Source organism: Ornithodoros turicata, chromosome 5 (assembly GCF_037126465.1).
Source record: "Ornithodoros turicata isolate Travis chromosome 5, ASM3712646v1, whole genome shotgun sequence".
Classification (NCBI taxonomy): Eukaryota; Metazoa; Arthropoda; class Arachnida; order Ixodida; family Argasidae; genus Ornithodoros; species Ornithodoros turicata.
The window spans coordinates 1,335,027-1,352,268 of NC_088205.1; the positions used below are offsets into that span (position 1 = coordinate 1,335,027).

General features: G+C 52.8%; 1 protein-coding gene across 4 annotated transcripts in view; it reads left to right on the plus strand.

The window, feature by feature from the left end:
- Positions 1-12,029, plus strand: part of LOC135393786 (NPC intracellular cholesterol transporter 1-like) — a 113,768-nt gene extending 101,739 nt beyond the window's left edge. For 3 of the 4 annotated variants that reach the window (XM_064624051.1, XM_064624047.1, XM_064624050.1), the window contains 2 exons: positions 9,470-9,561; positions 10,756-12,029. In XM_064624051.1, the coding sequence (XP_064480121.1) occupies positions 9,470-9,561; positions 10,756-10,788 (125 nt within the window). In that variant the 3' untranslated portion in view covers positions 10,789-12,029. Of the gene's footprint in view, positions 1-9,469; positions 9,595-10,755 lie in introns of all 4 variants that reach the window. The other variant, XM_064624048.1, reaches the window with a different exon arrangement.
- Positions 12,030-17,242: the final 5,213 nt, after the last annotated feature.

Consider the following 17,242-nt stretch of genomic DNA (forward strand, 5'->3'; position numbering starts at 1 on the left):
ACGCCTTACGTCAGGCAAAACAGCGGCAGCTGGTGGTTAACGGACAGCGAAGCAGTTGGTTGGACTGGTGCGCCATGGCAGAAGTCTTGCGGCAGACAAAAAAGCGGCAGCTGCTGACTAACGGATGGCGAAGCAGCTGGTTAGATTGGTGCGCCATGGCAGACGCCTTACGGCAGGCAAAACAGCGGCAGCTGCTGGTTAACGGACAGCGAAGCAGTTGGTTGGACTGGTGCGCCATGGCAGAAGTCTTGCGGCAGACAAAAAAGCCGCAGCTGCTGACTAACGGATGGCGAAGCAGCTGGTTAGATTGGTGCGTCATGGCAGAAGCCTTACGGCAGGCAAAACAGCGGCAGCTGGTGGTTAACGGACAGCGAAGCAGATGGTTGGACTGGTGCGCCATGGCAGAAGTCTTGCGGCAGACAAAAAAGCGGCAGCTGCTGACTAACGGATGGCGAAGCAGCTGGTTAGATTGGTGCGCCATGGCAGAAGCCTTGCGGCAGGCAAAAGAGCGGCAGCTGCTGGTTAACGGACGGCGAAGCAGTTGGTTGGACCGGTGCGCCATGGCAGAAGCCTTGCGGCAGGCAAAACAGCGGCATCTGCTACTTAACGGACGGCGAAGCTGATGGTTAGATTGGTGCGCTAGGCAGAAGCCTTGCGGCAGGCAAAAGAGCTGCAGCTGCTGGTTAACGGACGGCGAAGCAGTTGGTTGGACTGGTGCGCCATGGCAGAAGCCTTGCGGCAGGCAAAACAGCGGCATCTGCTACTTAACGGACGGCGAAGCTGATGGTTAGATTGGTGCGCCATGGCAGAAGCCTTGCGGCAGGCGAAAGAGCGGCAGCTGCTGGTTAACGGACGGCGAAGCAGTTGGTTGGACCAGTGCGCCATGGCAGAAGCCTTGTGGCAGGCAAAACAGCGGCAGCTGCTGACTAACGGATGGCGAAGCAGCTGGTTAGATTGGTGCGCCATGGCAGAAGCCTTACGGCAGGCAAAACAGCGGCAGCTGGTGGTTAACGGACAGCGAAGCTGTTGGTTGGACTGGTGCGCCATGGCAGAAGTCTTGCAGCAGACAAAACAGCGGCAGCTGCTGACTAACGGATGGCGAAGCAGCTGGTTAGATTGGTACGCCATAGCAGAAGCCTTATGGCAGGCAAAACAGTGGCAGCTGCTGGTTAACGGACAGCGAAGCAGTTGGTTGGACTGGTGCGCCATGGCAGAAGCATTGCGGCAGGCAAAACAGTGGCATCTGCTACTTAACGGACGGCGAAGCTGATGGTTAGATTGGTGCGCCATGGCAGAAGCCTTGCGGCAGGCAAAAGAGCGGCAGCTGCTGGTTAACGGACGGCGAAGCAGTTGGTTGGACCGGTGCGCCATGGCAGAAGCCTTGCGGCAGGCAAAACAGCGGCATCTGCTACTTAACGGACGGCGAAGCTGATGGTTAGATTGGTACGCCATAGCAGAAGCCTTATGGCAGGCAAAAGAGCGGCAGTTGCTGGTTAACGGACGGCGAAGGAGTTGGTTGGACCGGTGCGCCATGGCAAAAGCCTTGCGGCAGGCAAAACAACGGCATCTGCTACTTAACGGACGGCGAAGCTGATGGTTAGATTGGTGCGCCATGGCAGAAGCCTTGCGGCAGGCAAAAGAGCGGCAGCTGCTGGTTAGTGGACGGCGAAGCAGTTGGTTGGACCTGTGCGCCATGGCAGAAGCCTTGCGGCAGGCAAGAGAGCGGCATCTGCTACTTAACAGATGGCGAAGCTGATGGTTAGATTGGTGCGCCATGGCAGAAGCCTTGCGGCAGGCAAAAGAGCGGCAGCTGCTGGTTAACGGACGGCGAAGCAGTTGGTTGGACCGGTGCGCCATGGCAGAAGCCTTGCGGCAGGCAAAACAGCGGCATCTGCTACTTAGCGGACGGCGAAGCTGATGGTTAGATTGGTGCGCCATGGCAGAAGCCTTGCGGCAGGCAAAAGAGCGGCAGCTGCTGGTTAACGAACGGCGAAGCAGTTGGTTGGACCGGTGCGCCATGGCAGAAGCCTTGCGGCAGGCAGCGGCATCTGCTACTTAGCGGACGGCGAAGCTGATGGTTAGATTAGTGCGCCATGGCAGAAGCCTTGCGGCCGGCAAAAGAGCGGCAGCTGGTGGTTAACGGACGGCGAAGCAGTTGGTTGGACCGGTGCGCCATGGCAGAAGCCTTACGGCAGGCAAAACAGCGGCATCTGCTACTTAGCGGACGGCGAAGCTGATGGTTAGATTGGTGCGCCATGGCAGAAGCGTTGCGGCAGGCAAAAGAGTGGCAGCTGCTGGTTAACGGACGGCAAAGCAGCTTGTTGGACCGGTGTGCCATGGCAGAAGCCTTGCGGCAGGCAAAACAGCGGCATCTGCTACTTAACGGACGGCGAAGCTGATGGTTAGATTGGTGCGCCATGGCAGAAGCCTTGTGGCAGGCAAAAGAGCGGCAGCTGCTGGTTAACGGACGGCGAAGCAGTTGGTTGGACCGGTGCGCCATGGCAGAAGCCTTGCGGCAGGCAAAACAGCGGCATCTGCTACTTAGGGGACGGTGAAGCTGATGGTTAGATTGGTGTGCCATGGCAGAAGCCTTGCGGCAGGCAAAAGAGCGGCAGCTGCTGGTTAACGAACGGCGAAGCAGTTGGTTGGACCGGTGCGCCATGGCAGAAGCCTTGCGGCAGGCAGCGGCATCTGCTACTTAACGGATGGCGAAGCTGATGGTTAGATTGGTGCGCCATGGCAGAAGCCTTGTGGCAGGCAAAAGAGCGGCAGCTGCTGGTTAACGGACGGCGAAGCAGTTGGTTGGACCGGTGCGCCATGGCAGAAGCCTTGCGGCAGGCAAAACAGCGGCATCTGCTACTTAGGGGACGGTGAAGCTGATGGTTAGATTGGTGTGCCATGGCAGAAGCCTTGCGGCAGGCAAAAGAGCGGCAGCTGGTGGTTAACGGACGGCGAAGCAGTTGGTTGGACCGGTGCGCCATGGCAGAAGCCTTACGGCAGGCAAAACAGCGGCATCTGCTACTTAGCGGATGGCGAAGCTGATGGGTAGATTGGTGCGCCATGGCAGAAGCCTTGCGGCAGGCAAAAGAGCGACAGCTGCTGGTTAACGAACGGCGAAGCAGTTGGTTGGACCGGTGCGCCATGGCAGAAGCCTTGCGGCAGGCAAAACGGCGGCATCTGCTACTTAACGGACGGCGAAGCTGATGGTTAGATTGGTGCGCCATGGCAGAAGCCTTGCGGCAGGCAAAAGAGCGCCAGCTGGTGGTTAACGGACGGCGAAGCAGTTGGTTAGACCGGTGCGCCATGACAGAAGCCTTACGGCAGGCAAAACAGCGGCATCTGCTACTTAGCGGACGGCGAAGCTGATGATTAGATTGGTACGCCATGGCAGAAGCGTTGCGGCAGGCAAAAGAGTGGCAGCTGCTGGTTAACGGACGGCAAAGCAGTTGGTTGGACCGGTGTGCCATGGCAGAAGCCTTGCGGCAGGCAAAACAGCGGCATCTGCTACTTAACGGACGGCGAAGCTGATGGTTAGATTGGTGCGCCATGGCAGAAGCCTTGTGGCAGGCAAAAGAGCGGCAGCTGCTGGTTAACGGACGGCGAAGCAGTTGGTTGGACCGGTGCGCCATGGCAGAAGCATTGCGGCAGGCAAAACAGCGGCATCTGCTACTTAACGGACGGCGAAGCTGATGGTTAGATTGGTACGCCATAGCAGAAGCCTTACGGCAGGCAAAAGAGCGGCAGTTGCTGGTTAACGGACGGCGAAGGAGTTGGTTGGACCGGTGCGCCATGGCAAAAGCCTTGCGGCAGGCAAAACAACGGCATCTGCTACTTAACGGACGGCGAAGCTGATGGTTAGATTGGTGCGCCATGGCAGGAGCCTTGCGGCAGGCAAAAGAGCGGCAGCTGCTGGTTAGCGGACGGCGAAGCAGTTGGATGGACCTGTGCGCCATGGCAGAAGCCTTGCGGCAGGCAAAAGAGCGGCATCTGCTACTTAACAGATGGCGAAGCTGATGGTTAGATTGGTGCGCCATGGCAGAAGCCTTGCGGCAGGCAAAAGAGCGGCAGCTGCTGGTTAACGGACGGCGAAGCAGTTGGTTGGACCGGTGCGCCATGGCAGAAGCCTTGCGGCAGGCAAAAGAGCGGCAGCTGCTGGTTAACGAACGGCGAAGCAGTTGGTTGGACCGGTGCGCCATGGCAGAAGCCTTGCGGCAGGCAGCGGCATCTGCTACTTAGCGGACGGCGAAGCTGATGGTTAGATTGGTGCGCCATGGCAGAAGCGTTGCGGCAGGCAAAAGAGTGGCAGCTGCTGGTTAACGGACGGCAAAGCAGCTTGTTGGACCGGTGTGCCATGGCAGAAGCCTTGCGGCAGGCAAAACAGCGGCATCTGCTACTTAACGGACGGCGAAGCTGATGGTTAGATTGGTGCGCCATGGCAGAAGCCTTGTGGCAGGCAAAAGAGCGGCAGCTGCTGGTTAACGGACGGCGAAGCAGTTGGTTGGACCGGTGCGCCATGGCAGAAGCCTTGCGGCAGGCAAAACAGCGGCATCTGCTACTTAGGGGACGGTGAAGCTGATGGTTAGATTGGTGTGCCATGGCAGAAGCCTTGCGGCAGGCAAAAGAGCGGCAGCTGCTGGTTAACGAACGGCGAAGCAGTTGGTTGGACCGGTGCGCCATGGCAGAAGCCTTGCGGCAGGCAGCGGCATCTGCTACTTAACGGATGGCGAAGCTGATGGTTAGATTGGTGCGCCATGGCAGAAGCCTTGTGGCAGGCAAAAGAGCGGCAGCTACTGGTTAACGGACGGCGAAGCAGTTGGTTGGACCGGTGCGCCATGGCAGAAGCCTTGCGGCAGGCAAAACAGCGGCATCTGCTACTTAGGGGACGGTGAAGCTGATGGTTAGATTGGTGTGCCATGGCAGAAGCCTTGCGGCAGGCAAAAGAGCGGCAGCTGGTGGTTAACGGACGGCGAAGCAGTTGGTTGGACCGGTGCGCCATGGCAGAAGCCTTACGGCAGGCAAAACAGCGGCATCTGCTACTTAGCGGATGGCGAAGCTGATGGGTAGATTGGTGCGCCATGGCAGAAGCCTTGCGGCAGGCAAAAGAGCGACAGCTGCTGGTTAACGAACGGCGAAACAGTTGGTTGGACCGGTGCGCCATGGCAGAAGCCTTGCGGCAGGCAAAACGGCGGCATCTGCTACTTAACGGACGGCGAAGCTGATGGTTAGATTGGTGCGCCATGGCAGAAGCCTTGCGGCAGGCAAAAGAGCGGCAGCTGGTGGTTAACGGACGGCGAAGCAGTTGGTTAGACCGGTGCGCCATGACAGAAGCCTTACGGCAGGCAAAACAGCGGCATCTGCTACTTAGCGGACGGCGAAGCTGATGGTTAGATTGGTACGCCATGGCAGAAGCGTTGCGGCAGGCAAAAGAGTGGCAGCTGCTGGTTAACGGACGGCAAAGCAGTTGGTTGGACCGGTGTGCCATGGCAGAAGCCTTGCGGCAGGCAAAACAGCGGCATCTGCTACTTAACGGACGGCGAAGCTGATGGTTAGATTGGTGCGCCATGGCAGAAGCCTTGTGGCAGGCAAAAGAGCGGCAGCTGCTGGTTAACGGACGGCGAAGCAGTTGGTTGGACCGGTGCGCCATGGCAGAAGCCTTGCGGCAGGCAAAACAGCGGGATCTGCTACTTAGGGGACGGTGAAGCTGATGGTTAGATTGGTGTGCCATGGCAGAAGCCTTGCGGCAGGCAAAAGAGCGGCAGCTGCTGGTTAACGAACGGCGAAGCAGTTGGTTGGACCGGTGCGCCATGGCAGAAGCCTTGCGGCAGGCAGCGGCATCTGCTACTTAACGGATGGCGAAGCTGATGGTTAGATTGGTGCGCCATGGCAGAAGCCTTGTGGCAAGCAAAAGAGCGGCAGCTGCTGGTTAACGGACGGCGAAGCAGTTGGTTGGACCGGTGCGCCATGGCAGAAGCCTTGCGGCAGGCAAAACAGCAGCATCTGCTACTTAGGGGACGGTGAAGCTGATGGTTAGATTGGTGTGCCATGGCAGAAGCCTTGCGGCAGGCAAAAGAGCGGCAGCTGCTGGTTAACGAACGGCGAAGCAGTTGGTTGGACCGATGCGCCATGGCAGAAGCCTTGCGGCAGGCAGCGGCATCTGCTACTTAACGGATGGCGAAGCTGATGGTTAGATTGGTGCGCCATGGCAGAAGCCTTGTGGCAGGCAAAAGAGCGGCAGCTGCTGGTTAACGGACGGCGAAGCAGTTGGTTAGACCGGTGCGCCATGGCAGAAGCCTTGCGGCAGGCAAAAGAGCGGCAGCTGCTACTTAGGGGACGGCGAAGCAGTTGGTTGGACCGGTGCGCCATGGCAGAAGCCTTGCGGCAGGCAAAACAGCGGCATCTGCTACTTAGCGGATGGCGAAGCTGATGGTTAGATTGGTGCGCCATGGCAGAAGCCTTGCGGCAGGCAAAAGAGCGGCAGCTGGTGGTTAACGGACGGCGAAGCAGTTGGTTGGACCGGTGCGCCATGGCAGAAGCCTTACGGCAGGCAAAACAGCGGCATCTGCTACTTAGCGGACGGCGAAGCTGATGGTTAGATTGGTACGCCATGGCAGAAGCGTTGCGGCAGGCAAAAGAGTGGCAGCTGCTGGTTAACGGACGGCAAAGCAGTTGGTTGGACCGGTGTGCCATGGCAGAAGCCTTGCGGCAGGCAAAACAGCGGCATCTGCTACTTAACGGACGGCGAAGCTGATGGTTAGATTGGTGCGCCATGGCAGAAGCCTTGTGGCAGGCAAAAGAGCGGCAGCTGCTGGTTAACGGACGGTGAAGCAGTTGGTTGGACCGGTGCGCCATGGCAAAAGCCTTGCGGCAGGCAAAACAGCGGGATCTGCTACTTAGGGGACGGTGAAGCTGATGGTTAGATTGGTGTGCCATGGCAGAAGCCTTGCGGCAGGCAAAAGAGCGGCAGCTGCTGGTTAACGAACGGCGAAGCAGTTGGTTGGACCGGTGCGCCATGGCAGAAGCCTTGCGGCAGGCAGCGGCATCTGCTACTTAACGGATGGCGAAGCTGATGGTTAGATTGGTGCGCCATGGCAGAAGCCTTGTGGCAGGCAAAAGAGCGGCAGCTGCTGGTTAACGGACGGCGAAGCAGTTGGTTGGACCGGTGCGCCATGGCAGAAGCCTTGCGGCAGGCAAAACAGCGGCATCTGCTACTTAGGGGACGGTGAAGCTGATGGTTAGATTGGTGTGCCATGGCAGAAGCCTTGCGGCAGGCAAAAGAGCGGCATCTGCTACTTAGGGGACGGTGAAGCTGATGGGTAGATTGGTGCGCCATGGCAGAAGCCTTGCGGCAGGCAAAACAGCGGCATCTGCTACTTAGGGGACGGTGAAGCTGATGGTTAGATTGGTGTGCCATGGCAGAAGCCTTGCGGCAGGCAAAAGAGCGGCATCTGCTACTTAGGGGACGGTGAAGCTGATGGTTAGATTGGTGCGCCATGGCAGAAGCCTTGCGGCAGGCAAAACAGCGGCATCTGCTACTTAGGGGACGGTGAAGCTGATGGTTAGATTGGTGTGCCATGGCAGAAGCCTTGCGGCAGGCAAAAGAGCGGCATCTGCTACTTAGGGGACGGTGAAGCTGATGGTTAGATTGGTGTGCCATGGCAGAAGCCTTGCGGCAGGCAAAACAGCGGCATCTGCTACTTAGGGGACGGTGAAGCTGATGGTTAGATTGGTGTGCCATGGCAGAAGCCTTGCGGCAGGCAAAAGAGCGGCATCTTCTACTTAGGGGACGGTGAAGCTGATGGTTAGATTGGTGTGCCATGGCAGAAGCCTTGCGGCAGGCAAAACAGCGGCATCTGCTACTTAGGGGACGGTGAAGCTGATGGTTAGATTGGTGCGCCATGGCAGAAGCCTTGCGACACGTGAAACAAGGTCAAGGTCTGCCATCTCTTAGACGAGGGCAGAGGCTTGAGGAGTTCCTGGCCTCTGCGTCCCCCTATTGGCGGGCATCGAGGAGGCGGAGTCTCCCTCGCTCTTGCTGAGCAAACGCAAGGATAGTGCCATTAAACGCATAATCTCTCTCTCTCTCGCAAGGATAGTCGAGGTCACTGGGCAGTTCGAGACGTTTCATAATAGTTTTGATACAACAATGTTGCAGCAAAGTTTGCGCAGCGCCAGTTCGGGCCCAAGCGGCTGCGGATGTAGTTTCATCAGCGGGTTCTGCATGGTGTTTCAAGTAGTATGGCACCAAGGAAAGCTACAAAACCTGTAGGAAACCCACGGAGAAAGTGGTGCATCTTGCTAGGTGCGAACAAGAAAGTGTCTGCTAAGCTAGCGCGTGTTGCATATTTTGGGCCACTGACATTGATGCTCGCTCACGCCAGCTGGCCTGCGGAAACAAGTCTACACGAGTCTTCGAAATGATGAAAGAAGCTGTACCTTATGGGGTTCCTTAGGATTGCTTTTTGATGATTTCGATGTCCCAATAAACTTCTTCAACGGAACACAAAGCTGGCATTGCAATTTTAAGTTAGATGAGTTGCCATACTCAGTGCATATTTCATAGAAGCGCACCCGTAGGTGGTATCCCATTTATCTCTGCAGTGTCCTCCGCATAGACTACAGACCACTATGATCAGCTCCCGCCTAAGTCTCCAAATGCATGGCCAAAACTGGTTTTCATCACCGCACGAGAAGAACAGCAGGAGTTGAGTCGATCACCGTGCATGTGAAGCTGGCGGACATGGCAGTCGCCTCATTATAGAGGAAGAAATGCGGGCGCATTATTTGTGTGCCAGAATTGAACTAAAGGAGCTTTGAACTTATCACAGGGTACTTGAACAAAGAAAAAAAAAACTTGTTCCTCAAGAAGTTACTAGAACTCCAAAGTAACGAGAGTAACTAGGAACACAACCTACATACCTTAGCGAGCTACCCAAACAGTGCTCATAACATTGGTCACAATGATAGAACTTTTCAGGGATATCCACTGACTTGTCTTTTAGCCATTCAAATTGTCCCGCACCACATGAATCACTCTGTTTCGTTTGCAGGAATTGTGTATATTATCGTTTTGAAAAATACACCACGTTACCAAACAAGTGCATGGTGGCTGAGTATTCATTCTTCAATTGCACAATGGTTATGAACAGTTGGACAGAATTGTGTGGGCAGGTGACACATCGCGAAATAAATTCGTATCTCATATCGTATAAACAACCAAACTGGGAACTCCTTCAAAGGACAAGGACATTTTTGATGTTGCAACATGTTGAGACGTGCCAGTTACGAGCGAAGGTGTAACCAAACTAAAGTGGGATTTTAACCACTTTTTTAACTGATGGGGCTCTAATGTGGCTTACAAGTTGACACTTTCTTTTTATTGCTTTATGGTCGGCAGTAATTTAATTCCTTTTTGCCACCCGATGAGTACCTTATTATCCACCTGTGCAGCAGTATATTTTTCATTTTACAGGTCCATCTGTGAGCAAAGAAAAGCTTTTAGAACAAGTTCAAATGAATGAAGTGTCATCCCCAAATGGACGGGAGACGTACGTCAGAAAGGATGTGAGTGCCTAATAGCAAGTGTGGTTATCTAATGTGAGTGATTTCATGCCTCAATCTGCATGCTGTAGATGCATGCACTGTTCAAGAATGTAACGTAGCTGAAAAGTACTGTTCATAGGAGGCATGCGAGTACAATGAGGTATTGATTCTATCCATTAAGCGTACTCCTGCTTGTCACAGAATTGCTTTTATCCGCACCAGTTTGGACTCTGGCCTGCTAGTTCATTTTCACTGCTGTGCTTCCAATCGAATTTATCGTTTGCGCTAAATGAAATAAAAATTGAAGTTAATTAACGTCTCTATGGCTATCATAAGGCCCTACAGCAGTGTCCCGTTTGGTTAGGTACGATTCAAAAATTGGGAGAGATTGTGATCCGTAAGTGCTTGTTTCGTCTCCTGGTCGTTTTTCCCCCGCACAGAGGGTTTTATAATTTGGTTACTCGTGTGAATGAAAACTGACTCGAGTTAACAGCTCTATGGTGGTACCAAAATGGAAACGAAACCGAAGTGAAACCACCAATAGTGGTAACGGAAACTGAAACAAACAAATATGGGGTAGTAATGGAGGCAGTAAGGGAAATAAAAAAGGATTCCGTTACATTTCCTCGATTAAGAGTCACTCCTCTTTTTCATTAAGCAGGCCAGACATTACGAATTGCATTTGCTGATGCCAAACTTGCATCATGCTTATGAAAAGAATGAACAACATTTGCATGTGTACTCTCGGTCATGAATGAATGCACACATTCTGCTTATTTGGCCATTATTGGTATTGTTACCGTGTATTCACGTGAGCGACGTTCTCCAGAATGCTACGACGGAAGATGCGAAAAATGTCGTAGCTTTCCGCTGTCACGTAATCGCGACCACTCAACATCGTGACTTCAGGTACACCGCCAGTCATGGGGAATATCCTGCGACACACCCACAAAATATTCCGTAGCGGACGACAGGAAAAGACGCTGACAGTGTCGTCTTCTAAGTGTTGTCGACATTTCGGCACCGTGTGAATGTTCAACGTAACACGGGACGGAAGTTGGGCTCCGTGAGCAGTGTTTTCGCCTTTTCTTCCACTAGAATCTTCCGTGAGGACGTCACTCGTGTGAATACACAGCTACTGTCCTGCGCTCTTCTGTCCATGTGCTGTGCCGCGATATTAAAATTCCAACTTCCCTTTTTGCTTACTCATTACAGAACGTGGATCCAACGAGCATCACCAACACGTAACGAGCATTGTTTGACACTGTTGTTTTTCCGAGGGTCCATACCACAAGACAGACTGCGTGAGAACACGTGATTGCAAGGCAGTGAGATGCCCCATTGGCATATGGATAGGGTGCTCTTTTAACAAAGACAAACTCTTTCTGAAGGAGAAAAGGAGGAGCAGTATTTTCGTACCTTTTCCTAAATGAAGGATAATCACTTAAGTTATGTTTCGTGTTACCTTTGCATGCACGTTGTCTTTATCTTGTGTGCCTGTATGGTCTCCTCTGTTGTACATATTGCTTAGTCATTTTCAAATGAACAACATTTTCCTTTGCTGCGTGGGACCAGTACAAAAGCCTTTGAGATCTGCAGCTGCTTTAATGTTGCTACCTCTAGATATTGCGTCACATGTTTGACTGTCACCCAGCAAAGATTTACGTATGCTTGTAACTTGAGAAATAGCTCGTTGATTGCACTGAGACTGGAAGAATTACATTTAGGTGCACCTTTGACATTTTTTACAATGTATTGGAGCTTTCGTTTTAGGAGAGCGAGGAAGAATGTGTAATGCTAAGCAGTGTTGCTGTGCCGTGTGCCTAAATGGAATGAGACATGAGTATACATTCCACTGCATGCAGTCCCATTTGAGAGTCAAATAAATAAGACTTATTTTGGAAAATTGGTTTTTATCCTCATTTACTCACCTTGTTTGCATAGCTCCAGTGAAGCCTATTGAGAATGCCATCCCATGTAATGTACCCTTTCTACACCAATGGCTTATTCCAAATCTGTCGTTTTCAAGTGGGCTATTCTTCGTTAGCATTCTTGTATGAGAGTTTCACCGTGTTGCAAGTGTCTGTTCTGAAATGCTTCAACATCCTCTTCCTTATGTTGAGACACTCCAGCTCTGCACTTGTCTTGTGCCTATGTTTCGGCTCTTCTGCTTGCACACATGTGTGGATACAGTTACTGGACACTGCCGGCAATGGAGGGACACTGCACTGTGTATTATAATTTGTGATGCACCAATTTTGTATAGGACATTTACTTGAAAGCACGATGCTTGCAGGTCTTGCTCTACTTGTGACTTTTAATCCACCGTTGGTCGTCTGTGTCGCTATCGTGAGACCCGGAAAGTGTTAGCATGAAGACGTGATATGTTGGCCGTCAGTGAGTGAGTCTTTGCCAAACACTCGTTTGCAAAGTGTGTGTTGACATAAAGAGAGTCTGAATAAAAGTGATACTCAGTTCTCTGTTAAACATTTATGTTTCCTGCCTCTACGACGTCGTGGATATCAGCTGTACTGAAGGACATAGTAGTCCAGCTTGTTGGTCAACTATAGGTTGTGTTGTTGGTGGATGTGACTCAGTTATTCCCCCCTCCTTTTTTTTTTTTTTTTTCGAGACATTTCAGTGCTCACTTTAGTGACAGAATTCAGTTCTACCCGATTGTTCTCTCTTGTCGTGACATCCGTCAGAAAGCAAAACCATTTTCCTTTGCGATTGGCTGCACCCATTGCGTCATGAGCATCGCTTGGTGGCTGCGTGCCAAAAGAGTATTACCTTTCATCGTGATCAACTATGGCTGAGTACCAGGACTGAAGGAGAGCACAGTACGGTGTTTTACCTTCAGCTAACTTACCTTTACATCAATTTTTCTTTAAAGGCCACTGAGTGCCAGTGATAATGGATGGCCGATCATTCTGGGCGTGGGCCACGGTTCGACATGCATGAAATCGTCCGTCTCCCAGTGCACCCGTCGGGCTTCCGCAGTCTGCAGAGTACCAGCTCAGTGGCATAATGGTTGGGATGATCTGGTTTCATACCGAGACTGGGTTCGAATCCCGGCACCGGCTGTGCTGTCTGAGGCTTCCCCGGGGTTTTCCGGCAGACTTTCCAGACGAAGTCTGCGCAGTTGCCGCTGAAGCCGGCCCAGGACAAACACTAACCCCCCCCCCACTCCTTCCTGCTGTCCTCTCTTCATCTATCCATATCTGTACGCCGCTCATAGCCACAGTTGTTTCGCGGCACTGACACGAAATAAAAAACAGTCGAATGTTTGGAGAGTGACCCAGGAACAGCACGGTGTGGCATCTGGATGCGCTCTGTTCATTCGCCCCCTACATTCACGTAGGCCACAAAATAGTGTTTTGAGTTACATGAAACGTGTCTTACAGGCGCCGCGCAAGTGATAATTGCAGTACAGTTCTGGACAAAAGTTTACGGAACACGCTCCAGTGCATTCCTTCCTCAGAGTGACAAACTAGCAGCGAATGGTACCGTACGGACTTGCGAACAGTTGACTGGGTTACCTAAGCACATGTCTGTACGGTACGATTCGCTGCTTGCGTGTCACTCCGACGAAGGAATGCGCTGGAGCGTGTTCCGTAAAATTTTGTCCAGCACTGTTCAAGAAATGAGGGTCAATGTTAGATGGGCGTGAAAGATGTTAGCTGAAATCCACTAAATGCGCTTTACAAGTAGTAGCATTCGCGGTGCCTATTTTTCATACGGCTGTATAGTGGCGATGAAGACGAAAGCGGCATCTCCCTGGTGCGCGTTACGAGCTGGAGCTTCCAAGCGTGCCTACGAAATTCCTGTTGGCTCTTCGGCACTCACCGAATAAAGACGTTTGCCTGAGTTAGCCTACCTTCAATGGGCCACATATTTGGTGACTCGGAAGTTGCGACGCACCATGGACCAGCCTTCGTCTCTTCTCGTTCCGCCAGTCAGTCCAGCCCAGCCCGTAACTCAAGCTGCAGATGGTTCCGTGCCGTCACCCACACTTCACCACTATGCTATTCGCTTGCCGTCGTTCTGGACCCACAACCCTACCGTATGGTTCTTGCAAGTCGAGTGCCAGTTTGCTCACTGCGGGGATCACATCACAACTGGCGAAGTTCCGTCACGTGGTGAGCGTTCTACCCCAAGAAGTGGCCGCACAGCTCATTGACGTCCTCTCTGCGGCGCCTCAAGACAACCCCTACGACGCGCTAAAGGCAGCTACTCTAGAGGGCACCACCGCCTCTGCACGCAAGTATCTACAGCAACTCCTAAGAGCTGAATAACTCGGCGCCCGCCGCCAGAGTCAACTTCTTCGCCATATGCACCTCAGCGAGCGCGCTCCCACCTTTGACGCAGCCCTTCTCAAGGAGTTGTTCCTGCAACGTCTGCCACCCAACGTGCAGATGATACTTGCTTCTGCCACCACCCCGCCTTTGATGGAGTTGGCAGCGCTTGCAGACAACGGAAGTGACCCTGCCAACCGTCTGCGTCATGCCACCTTGCGTTTCTGCCCCCCCCCCCCCCCCCCCGGCCTGCTTTCATGACCTGCTACACATCGTGACCTTGCCAGTCGTCCGTTTCGACTGGGTGCGCCTCGACATAGTGTCCTCTTCCCTGTCATCTTGCTACCGCTATCTCCTTAGCGCCTTGGACTGGTACACCCGATGGCCCGAAGCTACCCCGATGCTTGAATCCACAGCCGACACCGTTGCAGTAACGTTCTTGTCTACTTGGATATCACGCTTCGGCGTTCCCTCCCAGGCCATCACCGACCGCAGTCCACAGTTTGAGTGCCGCCTTACTACCACCCGCCGCACGTCCCGGCTTCGCACCACCTCTTAACACCCGGCCGCTCACGTATGTAACGACCTAGTATGCGGTTTCTTGCAGACTTCCTGATGCTTTGCAATTCGCCCCCGACGCCTTCCAACTTTCTGGAATGCCTCCACCGTTCCTTCGATCGCCTCCGCCCCGTCCCCACACGTGCAAACTCCTCTCGCTCCCCTCTCGCTCCCCTCACGTTCCTCAGGACCTCGACACCGCCTCACACGTGTTACTCCGGACGGACGCTCTACGGAAGACGCTCACGCCCCTTTACACTGGACCCCACACAGTCCTCGTGCGCGCAGACAAGAACTACCGCATCTCTATCAACGGCAACGAAGATGTCGTTAGTGTGGATCGACAGGCTCAAGCCAGCCTTCACGGAGAACCCAGCATCGCCTCCTGTCCGGCCGCTGACCCTACTGAAGATACTCCTCGCCCGTCGCCTCCTTTTGACTTCCGCTTGCTCAAACGTGTCACCTGGACAGACAGCTACCCGCTGCCTCTAGCGGGGGAGGGGGACCCTAGCGGCTTCGCGGCGATGAAGACGAAAGCGGCATCTCCCTGGCGCGCGTTACGAGCTACCTACGAAATTCCAGTTGGCTCTTCCCGTCATTGAGCCACACGTCTATTTAACCAGCTCGCGTGGCTCAGTGGTTAGCGTGCTGGCCATGTCACGTCGAGACTGGGAGGTAGACTGGGTGATGCCCGGGTTCGAATCCCGGTGCCGGCTGTGTGCTGTCTGGGTTCTTTCCTGGGTTTTCCTCAGACGCTTTCAGACATATGTCGGAACAGTTCCCTTACTTGTCGTCAGAGGACGCACATTCCTTCAGGGCGTCAGTCGTGACGTTGCCCACCTATGTGAGCCCTTTCAGCAGCACCACCTACTCCCCACTGCTGTAAAACTTTGAAAACAGATTTGAAGTCACCTCGACCTCGCCCACCCCGTGTGATATAAACGTATAATACCTTCACGAATTTTCTGAGACAATTTGTCTGCAAGAGGCGGCGATAATACACGGCCTTGTACAGTAGCGTAGACAGAAATATATTACGTGAGGGGTTCTAGAGAACTTCACCCTCGTTTCCCCCTCCCAAATGCACTATCAAAGGTACGGTTTCAGTGGGGATTTGAAGCCCCCGCTTCCTCTGCCTACGCCGTTAGCAAAAAAGAAAAAAAAAGAACGGGACGATACGGCGTCTTTTACAGAAGAAAGTTGCGCAATCCCTCCATAATCACTGCGAATGCAACTCCTGATGTATTTTCATCAGTGCTGGGGTTCCGGATGTGACACGAACATTACGTATCCGTTTTGCGCTGCGCTCTCTTCGTCCTCTCGTAAATCCGTCCCGTCTTATCGCAAGTGGTATTACAGCCCTCTTGCGGGTAGTGGAGAACGTCGTGGACTGTGCCGACGGGGGATAGAAACCTATTTACATCTGCAGTGACCGGGAAAAGGGTGGATCGATTTCCACTTCACGGGTGACGTTTCATCGGGGGAAGAAAACTTCGCTTCGTCTTCGGGCTGTCATCAAGACATCGTACACTCACAAGGCGTCGTCTGCTAGGGGCGTTCCTCAGATGTTTAAAGTTTTATGTCCATCATCTCACGAACGATCGACTTTGGTTTAAGTAAATGGAAAGTAGCGTATATCTAACTTGTTATTCTTAACTCTCTAGCGCTAGCGAACAGCATCAGCACTGAAACTAAGTTCAGTGGTTTTGAGGCTTGTATGGGATGCTAGATTGTAGCAACCTTATCTGCTAAGTTTACATACATGAGATTGGGGATTGGAGCACTAAAGTAACTGCTAAGACTTTTGAAAGACGCCTGAAGGACGTCGTACTTCGTTGAAAGGACATCAGTTGAACAATCAGGGAGTGCCTTTGTCCAACTTACACCTCTCTAATTGCCGGTTAGGTGTGGCACTGATTACACCACACCGACGTCGCGCTGTCGTCAACCCACAAGCTACCCGCGTGAACAAGCTGTTCCGTGTTGCTGCTAAGCAGTTACGTGGTTTTCTGAGACAGAAGCGAGTGAGACATGTACGCAATAAACGTAAGTCCTCTAAAATATTGAAAATAATCATCCTTAAACAAACATGGCCGGTATAAGGCATCCACTATTCTGCCAGCTCGTTTGTAGACATAAGTCAGTGACCGCCCTCCCAGTGGAGTCTCTAGTTGTTGACCCGAATCGCCCCGACTACCAGGCGTACGAAGCACCTGCTTATCAGTTCTTGGCACATTGCCGAGCATTTTCGGGAGAGAGAAATTACCCGTAGAAGTGAATACAAATTGTCAATTCTCTTCCTTCTGGAACATGACCCGTGTGAGGCAGCGATAAAATGGAACCCTTTGGGGATAATGTTGAGAGGGGTCATCACCTGTAATGATTCGGAACTTTAGTACGTCTTTTGACGAAATTGTGACAATTTGCGTAAGTGCATTTCATACATGCGCGAGAAAAAAAAGAAAGGAGGCCAAAGTTAATGGTTAGCTGTAATTACAGTACTCTAAGTAGGTGTGCCCAGTAGTAGAAGTCTCGGTTGAGAATATTGAACGGCTCTCGCCCTCAGGCTTGTACTTCAGTCTGTTTCCTCCGAATGTTCTCCAGTTTTCACCTTTGTAGAGTTCTAAACAGTAGACAATGCACGTGTGTAGCAAGGTTTTATGAACTCATGATGCAACACGACATAGAAGTGAGCGGTTTTTGCAGCGTGTATCCCAATGGTTCTGCTGCTGCTCAGAAATGAACATCGGGCCCCGCTTGCAAGAACTTTGAGGTAGCTCTTAAGTGCCATCCTCTGCTCCTTTGAGGAACCTCCTTAATACCAATGCTCTACGACAGAGTAGCAGTAA